At 37.4% G+C, this 11330-nt stretch overlaps 1 protein-coding gene across 1 annotated transcript; it reads left to right on the forward strand.

The window, feature by feature from the left end:
- The first annotated feature begins 402 nt into the window (after window positions 1–402).
- On the forward strand, window positions 403–2227 carry LOC109426046 (uncharacterized). The gene is made up of 4 exons (XM_019701486.3): window positions 403–1069; window positions 1127–1586; window positions 1649–1812; window positions 1873–2227. The coding sequence occupies exons 1-4, from the start codon at window positions 500–502 to the stop codon at window positions 2206–2208; spliced, it is 1530 nt and encodes a 509-aa protein (XP_019557031.3). The 5' UTR covers window positions 403–499; the 3' UTR covers window positions 2209–2227.
- The last annotated feature ends 9103 nt before the right edge of the window (window positions 2228–11330 follow it).

Raw genomic sequence — 11330 nt, forward strand, 5'->3', positions numbered from 1 at the left:
ACGTAGATTCATTTTTGACCATCTAGACGTTTGTCCATACTAAATTTATTTGTTTGTTTATTTGTTTGTTCGTCTATGCGACCCCCTCCTCCCTAAGAGTCTACGTAGTGTATGGACAAGCCCCCATTAACCTAAGCCCTGGTAGTGTCTCGTTGCAACAAAGGTTAATGTTTTACGACAATTCTGCTCAAGTCGTTGAGTTGCCAGACAACACACTTGCGCAAGCGTAATCTCGTTTAACACCGCTAGAAAGACCGTCTGTGAGTAATCTCAAATAGGGGAATCCGGTGTCGCGAAAAAATTCTCAATAATTACTCATTCAGCGTCCGACAGTATGACCCCAATGTTCTTTAACTGTCGACGCGACTTTTGCGGCATTGCAATCTCATATACCTAGGTCAGTGCAGTTTTGCTTTTACTGGCTGTAAGTAGTTACTCGTTGAAATTTCACACAAGGCACACGCTCTTTGCGGCAGTGAAGCTTCGTCCATTATCGAAAATGCAGCGATTTATTTCATTCTTAGTTTTCTTGCCATTTGCTCCAGTGCTGTTGTTGATGGTTCTAGCGTTTCGAGTTTATCGGCAGGTCCTTTCATACATCCTTCGAGTGAAGCATGGAGATAGCTTTGTCGGGATGCTGGACGGTCGAGATGCCATGTGGGGCTTAGAAGAGCATAAGAACTGTGGAGTGGTGAACATCGTGGCTTTTGTGGAAGATAGCGCAGTGAAAGGTGAAGATGATTTACCTGAAAAGCTAAGGGGTATATTTGTGAAGAGATTTGCAACGTTGATTGAACATAAGAGAGATCAGTACAGAAAAGGACTGTTGAAACGAAATCGTGCATTTGGCTACTACTACTGGACGGATGACCTCAACATCAAGGCCGGCGATTACATCAGGCTTGTAGAACCTAAATCAAGGGGCGTCAATTTAAGTGAATTGGAAATACAGGAGCTTGCAGGTCGTATAACTACTGCCAACCTGCCCTACAATCATAGTGCTTTATGGGAAATTGTAGTCTTCTCAAAGCCTATTCTGGATGATAAACGAAACGTTCTAAAGTATCCAGTAGGTATAACGCAAACTATACATGAACTCAAATTTATTGAAAGTAGATACTTACAGGTATTCCTGCGATTTCATCATTCAATGGGCGATGGAGTTGCGATTCTTCGGTTCGTAATGGAAGAAATCATGAATCCTACTGAAATGTGGAAGTTTTCACCAAAAGTGGATAGTAAACCAGGATCCCACCAAACTAATAACCTCTCCGTGTGGTTGAACGCACTTTACGAATTTCCTGCCCATATTATTAGAATACTACTGATCAGGTCCGACAAAAATTCACTGGACACGAACAACATCAGTCCGCACAAAATGGTGTGCTGGCAAAACGAACGTTCAGTTTGCAAAAGCCTGCGCTGGTTGCCGTTACTCGAAAAAATTCAAACTAGACAATCTGGAGTGGCTTACAGTAGTGTATTTCTCACTGCTCTATCTGGAACGCTACACAAGTATTTCGATGCCAGAGGAGAACATCCCGGTGCCCTGACAATTGCTCTACCGATCCGAATGAAACATGAAGGTGATAGTTGATTATTGATCCGTTTTCAAGTCTGTTTTCTAAATAATTTCTAACAACTGCAGAGGTGAATCTGAAATTGGAGAACGCGTTTGCAACCCCTATGGAACGTATACCGTTGAAGCCATGTGTGCAGCTGGATGATCCAAGTCGACAACAGAAGTTGATAAACAACTTGGCTGCTATGAAACAGACAACCAAAATCCTACGATCAACATCTAACTTACTGGTAACTACACCTTAAATTTTGAATAACAAATTGACTTCACCTTCCATCCACCCAATCTAGATCACCCACCTCATAACGATCAGCTTGGCGGCAGCATTCCCGATGCCCATCCTCAAATACCTTTCCAAGTTGTTCCACATCACGGCGTCGGTATCCGCCATGCCGATGTTGAAGAAGAACCTCCAGGTTGGGCCGTACGAGCTCAAAGATATGATATTCTGGCCACCGGCATTCGGCAGCGTAGGACTGAACTTCTCGCTGTTTGTCTACGGCAATCAACTGCAGTTGGCACTGCTGGCCGATGGCTCGGTGCTGGGAACGGTCCAGGAAGGGATGGACCTGTTGGAGGAGATTATGCACGAGATCGAGCGCATGGATACGGTTATGGGGGAATGAAGATTCAGGATAATTCTGATACAGTGGAACCTCTTTTTATGCACATGGCTGGGTCTGCATAAGTTAAAAATGTGCAAAAATCTAAAAAAAAAGGCATAAAAAGGAGGACATTTCAAGACCAACAATTGAAAAGGCCACAACAACATTTTGTAAACAAACATGTTGCTATCGACTTGAGGCCTTTTGAGCTCCACCCACACACCTCACCACCACTAACAGATAGCGCAAACATCAAGCTTTTGTCAATGGTGGTGAGATGCGTGGGTGGATCCCAGAAGGCCCTAAGTCGACAGAAACGTGTCTGTTTACGCAATGTTGATGTGGCCTTTTCAATTGTTGGTCTTGATTTGTGCATAAATGAAGTTTGGGTTTTAATGAGGGAATGTAGTTCTCGAGAATAGGTCTTGCTCTTGGTCATTTGAGATGGGGCTAGCGTTAGGGGGGTTTCCTGAAAGTTCCCAGAGAGCCCAGAAAAAGGGGTTCCAAGTGGCTTCAGGGACGTTTCAGGGGTTTATTTCAGGGAATTTGAGAAAACTTTTATAGGCATTCTGTCAGGTTTTGTTGGTGTTATAATGGGATTAAGGGGAATCCAGGGGCATTTCAATAGTATTAAAAGGGTTTCAGGGACGTTTCAAGGTGCTTTAAGGGAAATTCAGGAGCTCGCAGCGTAAGGGGTTTGATGGGCGTTTCAAGGCTTTTCAGAGAATTTCCGGGGGTTTCAGGAGCATTTTAAGTGCGTTCCTAGAGGTTTTAAGGGGTTTTCGGGTGCATTTCAGGGGTTTTCTGGAGGCTATTGAAGGCGTCTAAAAGGGTTTCAGGGGCATTTCAAATTGATTATGGTAATTTCAATGGCGTTTCAATAGGATTACGAAGGTTTCAGGGGCGTTTCGAGGCATTTAAGAACAGGTTCGTATCAGGAGGTTTCAAGAACACCTTGAAATCAAAGGGCATTGCAGGGGCTTTTCAAAAAATATTGTGATGGAGTCTTTGGAAATTCTCTGAAACTTCCTGAAATGCCTCAAAAGATCTCCCTGGAACCGCCAAATGACCATATAATATAAGCTTACATGGTCATTTTCACAAAATTGGCCATAACTCAGTAACGATACATTCCAAAAATTTCAGCGATCAAAGCTTTTAAAATAACCTTCCCAAAAATATTTTTTTGAAAATTTTCCGCGAGTTCGGACATAGTTTTTTCGGCTTTTCCTTGTGAATTTTCTCGACGGTGAAAAATTTTGTGGAAATCTTTTTCCACTTCACATTTTTTTGAATTCCTGAGAAAATTTGCTTTCGTTTTCATTAAAAAAACTTTGTTTCTACGATGCTTCGTTCTTAAGTTATGATGTTTCAAAGAAAAGGCTTTTATTGCACATTTGGACATATTTCAACAAAATTGGCCATAACTCAAAAACTAAAAAAAAGTGCATTCCAAAAATTTCAGCGATTAAAGCTTATAAAATAGAATTCCCAAAAAGATTTTTTTCAAATATTCCCATGAGTTCGGGCATAGTTTTTCCGGCTTTTCTTTACGAATTTTCTCAACTGTGGAAAATTGTGTGGAAAACTTTTTCCAGTTCATATTTGTTTTTGGATTCCTGAGAAAATTTGCTTTCATTTTCTAAAAAAAACTTTGTTTCTATGATGCTTCGTTCTTAAGTTATGATTTTTCAAAGTAAGTAGTGTCAGGGGAAAACCAAAAATTTCCACCTGAGTTTTCCGGGAAAATAGGCGACCCTGAATTTTTCTCAATTCTTTTTTGTTCATATATCCATGAGCCCTGCCTGTGGAAAAAGTTTCATGAAAATCTGAGACCCTTCGGCCTAATTTGTACGATAATAAAAAAAAATTCCATATGTAAAATTTTCTTCGCATGCAAGCAAACTACAAATTGAACTGGTTAAGCCCAAGAATTCCTAAACTAATCAAAGGAAAAGCATAGAGTATTTTTCACATTTGGAAATATCGGCTATAAAAGCCCACGAAATGTTAACGATTAAGCGCTGATTATTTGGCATAAACCCATTAACTACCATGCGCCTCCAACACCTTCCATTATTCCAACGATGATGGAGAATTTCACATAAAGCTAAAGCGGGAAATGACAGCGGGTATTTTGCCCAACCTTGAGATACGTTTTGACCACAACAGCACCTGAAATGATACATTTTTCTTAATGTGTATTTGATGCGCCTTATTTGGTATTACGCGAGTTAAAAGTTTGTATCTCTTACAGTCAAAGTATTGAACTATCTTCCAAAATGTAAGACATCAATAAAAGCATCATTGCTTTAGTTATATCACCACGTTTGCTTTACGGTGCGTTATGTCCTGCTATTCTCTATACTTTATTTTAAGCAAACAAATGCCAAATCTACCAGTTCATGTTGGTCGTGCAGCAGAATCTGAGATATACGTGCAGAGCGATGGATTATTATTCCAATGACATTCCATATCGTTCCATTGAAAGAAAGTTCTCAACTATGCCCATGTAAATGATATGTTGCGTGTTGGATAAGTACCGTTTAAATACCAGTAGCCATTCGTACCGCGTAAAAAAAAACTCAGTTTAAGATTCAAAAAACCGCGTAAAAAAGTCTCACCATTTCTCGACGAATCGTGCAAAACTTAGACGATGAAATTTTGTTGTATGAAGTTTTCATGCATGAAAACCGCGTAAAAAAGACCTGACTGTACGTTGCTTCTGCAAACCTTAGCGTCTTTTCTCCAGGAGGATAAACATATTAAAAAAAAGTGTAGGATTGTCGAAACTCAATTCATGGTCTAATGTAGAGTATAACATGTGATCTGCGACCGAAACAGATTGGGCAGGCGTTTACTATCACAGTTTCAGGTAAGATACTAAGGTAGTACAATCGATGTAGTACCCGGTATTTAGTAAGTTAAATGTTCGTATACTATGGTGAAATGCCATGAAATGGTGCAAACAACGTGAGTATTATGATTTATTGTCTAATTTGATGCTGTTTGAGCCAAAACTTTGGGTCACTGTGTTGTTCTATTCTCCATTTCTTGCCTTTCATCTAGTGCACTGTGTTGCTGACAACAACGGGAATTATTTTTGGAATGATTCGACTATAATTTTAATAACTATGGGAGTTTTTCGGATTTCAGTCACGGAGAAAGCGTTGGTGGCAATGAAGCCGAAAAATTCCATGGATGTGCATTACTTTTGCCATGATTGCCAGTACATGACGAGCTCGATGTACCCTCTGTACAGGACTTCTGAAGTACAGTAAACGCACCTATCAGCAAGGCAACAGAGAGCTCCATCGGGTACTTGGAAAAGAGTCGACGAACTAAATGGTTCTACGGGGAGTGCAGAGCGATTTCCGAGAAGAAGAACGCAACACGCGTGGTAATGCTGTACAGCATAGAACCCAGAAGAACGTAGAACTATACCATATACTATGTGGAGAGAAGGGAAATTAAGCTGCTGTGCCGTCTCAAGATACATGGAAGTTTTATAAGAAGTTCTACACGTCTTACAACGGCTTCGTGCCGCAAGTCGAAATCTGCAGAGATAAGGACAAAAACTCTTAACGGATGAGCGTGAGGTGATTGAAAAATGAAAGTGCACTTCGGTGAACACCTGTATAGTGTAAAGAACCTCAGCGCAACAGAGGACGGAAATACGATCCAACTTTCACGCTGAGGGAGTTAAGGATGTCATTCACAAGACTAAAACCAACTAAGCAGCTGAAAAGGATGATATCACAGCTGAACTCATCATGATGGGCCCAGAAAAGTTGGCCACCTGTCTGATCGATTGAGAGTTCTTAACATAAAAAAGGGACATGAAACTTGTTATAAAATTTCATTCTGGGGCAATCCATTGAAGTAGAATTGCTAAAAAGTCGCAGAAGTAAATTTCAATGGCTTAGAGATTCCATTACTAACACCCTTGAGACTTCCCGAAACAGTTTTAAGATCCCCTGGTGCCCCCTAAGAACTCCCTAAAACGCCCCTGAAACATCCCTGAGACCACCTTATATGCCCTGAAACCCCCCACAAAACCCAAATAAAATCCTCTCTGCGACACTCTATTGTTTCTACCTCCTTTTGATTTAATTTATAAACGGCCCCGGCTACTTTTGCCATAATTACCGTCATTATTACAATTTGAATGCACAACATTGGTACAGAATAGGTAGCTCTACTCTTTTTAGGTAGGTCCAAAAAATATGTGTGCATAAAAATAAACTGCTTAAAAAAAGGTTTGGTGTACACCCAAACCTCAATTTAGGTAATGAGCTGGAATTGCCTATATATAATCTTACTACCTAATGACTTTCAAGGTCAAACGGAAGTAAAAGAAAGCTGAATGATAGGATACTTAAAGGGGGTCATGTCGGGTGTTTCATGAGAGGCGGGGCAATCAAGGGCACTTTCGAGGGTTTCATAGGGTATCATGTGTGTATAATTTCAGAGGCTTCCGGATGCGTTACAGGTAAGAATTTCAGAGGCGTTTCCGGGGGTTCAGGAGGCTCTCATGTGCTTTACAGGGGATCCACCTCGATGATGACCGCTGTAATGCCTACCAAATATTGTTTTTTTTGGAAAAGTTGTTCATTCCAAGAAATTCGAGTTTAGCTGCTTTTCGTCATACAAAATTAAATGATTTTACTTCTGCTGATCAACTGTGGACGCATCCCATACGGTTCAATACAAGCAAAAGGAAACATTTTTTGATATTTTTGATACCAAAAAGAGATTCGACGTACGAAAGAAAAAAAACAACAAAACGCTATATCCAACCGTTCTTTAGTTACAGCAAATTGAAAAAAAATGCATTTGACCTTGTAAAACGTTATTTGAGATTTTTTTAGATTTTTGGGTAAAAAAATACCCCTTATTTTTCAGACACCTACCTATGCGAATTGGCCATCTGGGAATAACATTTTAAAAAGTCCGTTTTTTTGTTTATTTTTTTTTTTATTTTCTGTTAAAAAAGAGATATAATAGTTACATGCATTTGTCCAGCTTCGGCTACTTAGCAAATCTTCTTTCTGTAGAAAAATAATAAAAAACGTACCCTTTGAGGTTTTTGAAAAATTGAAATCATATGAACTTTTACATAGATCGGCAGTGATTATTACTCTCAATGTACATAAAGGGGATACTCAAAATAACTGGGACAGGTAAAATTTTCACTTTTCAAAAAATGTTCAACTAGCTGTAACTTTTCGAAAAGGGCATCAAATATTCTGAAATTTTACTGTAAGTTCATCAACTAGTTGTGTATCGATGGTCTAATTTTTGAAAAGATTGGGCTATTTTACACGCAGTTAGAAAGATTCTTGAAAAGGGTATAATTATTCGATATCCTGCTTTGAGCTCTTATATGTCCAGATTCAATGAACCAAATACAATGAAATTTTGATCAATCATGACTATTATAATGAACTTTGACAAACATTTGACTTATTTTCAAATTATTAATAGGAAAAAAAAGTTATAGCATTTTCATTTATTCCATGCATTTTAGTAAATATATCTATTTTTATTATCCCATTACTTTTCAATTTAATGCCGGCCGTTTGCTCGCTTTCCTTCGAAACATAAATATATTCAAGTCAATTAGAGGGAATTGAAATGAACTATAATTACTATCTCGAATATCGAAACGATGGATAAATTGGTGTTATATTAGAAAAATAATCTAATCGTTACAATATTCTTTCGTGTAAATATGTAATGTTAGGTTAAGTCAAAAAAATTTAATAGCATATTATATTAGTCATAAATGATCAAAATTTCATTGCATTTGGTTTGTTGAATCCGGAGATATAACATCTCAAAGTTGGCTATCGCATAATTATACCTTTACTAGAATATTACTAACTTCGTGTAGAATAGCCCGACCTTTTCCAAAATTGGACCACTGATACACAACTATAGACTGTTTCATAAATTATAAAAACACTAACTATAACCTGCCATTTCAATTTAAGCACAATATCCCAAAAGTTTCTTCTAGCTCTTATAGTAAACATGCTAACGAAGCAAATAATACCAATTTTGTTGATATTTGTGGTAAAAGTTAAAAAATAGGGCTCTGTAAACTAGATGATTAAAATTTGAAGTTGCACAAAGTGGTCAAAAAATGTAGCATAGTAGAAAAGAAAAAAAAAACTCGCAGATTAAATATTTAATTTCCAAACACAATAAAAATTGCTGTATCGATAATAAAAGATATTTCTCGATTGGTAAAAGTAATTTTTACTGGAATATTTGATCAAGAACCACCATTACGGGCCTTCTCAAAACAAAATTTTTGTTTCTAATTTCTCAACAACACCAGTAGCAACAAACGTTAAGCAAACGAATGTCTTAATTACTGTTTACTGCATTCATTTTTATGGTATGACAAGCTTTGCCATCTGAAGGATCGAATGAGCTGAAAAAATAAGTTTGTTTAGATTCAATGCGTGCAGGAAAGCTATGAAACTGTGTGGTAGTTCTTATGTTCCGTAGAAAAACTTAAAAAATGAGAAACTTGATCTCCGAAAAAATATTGTGGAAATGCCTATATCGATTTTTCCCAAATTTTGATCAAGGCATTCCTTAGACAACTTGTTGAGAAAGCGAATGTGATAAAAATTTAGATAATTTTTGGTGATTAGTGATAAAAAATGTTGAAATCATTAATAAACACCTTTGTGAAAATGCAAGCTTGGAAAATTAAGGTATTTGTTAGAGAACTCGACAGTTCTTCAAAATATCAAGACAATTGAAAGGAAATATAAAAATATGGAGTACAATATGCTATACTCTGAAAGAAGTTGGTACAAATCATTAGAACAGTTCATTTAATTTAATAAACAAAGTGTATTTATAATTTCTGAAACAGTCTATAGTTGATGAACTTACAGTAAAAAAATTAGATTATTTGATGCCCTTTTCAAAAAGTTACAGCTAGTTGAACATTTTTTGAAATGTGGTAATTTCACCTGTCCCAGTTATTTTGAGTATCCCCTGTATATTCTAAAAGGTCGCGTCTATGCGATTCGTTCGTTGAACTAAGAATTCTCAATAAACATAATGGAAGCCAATACTGAAGTTGTTAGGTTATTCTAAAATACTTCTTAAAAATTAAGAAATGTTTTTTTTTTAGTTTGCAGTCCAATTTTTTGCAAACTTACTGTTCCTCTGAATATCTTTCTATGCATACCAGAACAACAGTGTACCCATATTGATAATCCTCACGCTGGGTAGGTAATTTGTCACAAACAAGCATTATTTGTACCTTTTGAACAATCAATCGCTAGCCATCTTGCGGCACTAACGGAAAAGTTGAGCTTAGCCCCCAAGCGGTGAATAGACGAAACATATGTTCGGTGGAAGAAACATTTCTCGTTACCATGCACGCGCATCGAGAAACTACGCAAGTCATGTATAAATTCAGTGCATACGTGGTTAGAGGTAGTTGAATTTATTGAATAATGAATAAAAAATTTAAAAACAAATATCTATTTATTTAAATGTCAAATCAATTAAGATTCATTAAATGCATGAGCTGCTGGAATTTAACTTCGGTATCAGTGGAGACTCACGACCCTTATTCATTGGGAATCAAGTGCAATTTATATCAGTTTACTTTTACTTATAGGTACAGTCGGGTCTCCTATTAGACGCTGCCACTCACTTTACGCCCATTTCCAGACTGTCTTCTAACCAATTTAGTTCATTTTTTGTATGTGATGAGTCTATAGTAAGCACTAACTGCACACAAAAAATCAGCTGAATTGGATGCAAGACAGCTGAGAAATTGCGGTGGGCGTAAAGTGGGTGGCAGGGTCTAATTGAGACTCGACTGTATTCCACTTAACCCACCCAGGTTCATTATCCTAATCATTTGGGTTCGTTAAAATATTTTTTTGGATTTTTACCTCAGTTTTTATAGATTTTGTATATTAGTATTGTTGAGCATAATTCGGAAAGCTGACTAAAACCAGTAAAAATCAATAGTATTCATACCTCATTGTAGTTCTATAGAGTAATGCGGGGCAAAAGTTCGCACTTAACAGACTTCACAAAATAACTATTTAACGAAAAGAAAACAATATCGTTTTTCTTCGTCTAACGGGTCCCTATCATGTTGCCTTCAAAACGTAGTACTAGATTTTTTCGCGTTCCTTCTGTAGTTTTAGTAATTAAATTTTTAAAACAAGTACTCCAATGCGAACTTTTGCCCCATAGTGGGGGCAAAAGTTCGCATTATGCGGGGCAAAAGTTCGCACCTTGTACAGGGTAGTTTATTGGTGTGATGTTCATTTATTTCATGTTAATTCATGTTCGTCTTTTCACTCTAGCCATGAAATCTGTTTCTTTCTGCTTTAGCATTACGGCCCAACTGGAATACGACCAGATGTTCAGCTTTTCTATACAGTGTGTTTTATGAAGACTTCCACAACTATTAACTAAGAGCTGTCCTTTACAGCGTTACTGAAGTTGTCAAAATACATTGTGGGCTAATCATAGAGATACGTGTTGCTCAAAATACAAGAAAAAAAATCAAATATGCAGTAAAACTGTTGAACGGGACCGTAATCGAATCTTATCCCCGTCAGTATAGTGATGCATTATAACTGTGAATTCACAAACTAAGCTATAAAAGACCCCGGTAAAGTAGATGAACATATAGGACATTCAGAAACATACGAGAAGACACGACGAGGATGACGAAGAAAATGTTTTGAAATGTTTTTTAACCATTTTTCATTTATTGATTTGAATGGGTGGACATAATGTTTGCCTTACAGTCAAACTTCTTACAAAACTAAGTTCAAACCCTATGCCGCATCGATTTCAGGGTGCATACTTTACATATTATGCATATATAGTAGTTTCTTTACGAAATTGTCATTGCTTCAAATATTCCATAATTATATTGATGTACTAGACTCAAAAATCTAGTGCGAACTTTTGCCCCACAGCTACTGCGAACTTTTGCCCCACTGTCGAGGTTTTAACAATGTCCCTTTCTGCAAGAAGCACTAGTAGTTTATTGTTTATTCGAATGCACCTCGCGAACTACTATGGAATAACGATTCTCCGCCATCAAAATGTTTTGAGATTCTTCTTCTTCCTGTTACTAC

Source organism: Aedes albopictus, chromosome 3 (assembly GCF_035046485.1).
Source record: "Aedes albopictus strain Foshan chromosome 3, AalbF5, whole genome shotgun sequence".
Lineage (NCBI taxonomy): Eukaryota > Metazoa > Arthropoda > Insecta > Diptera > Culicidae > Aedes > Aedes albopictus.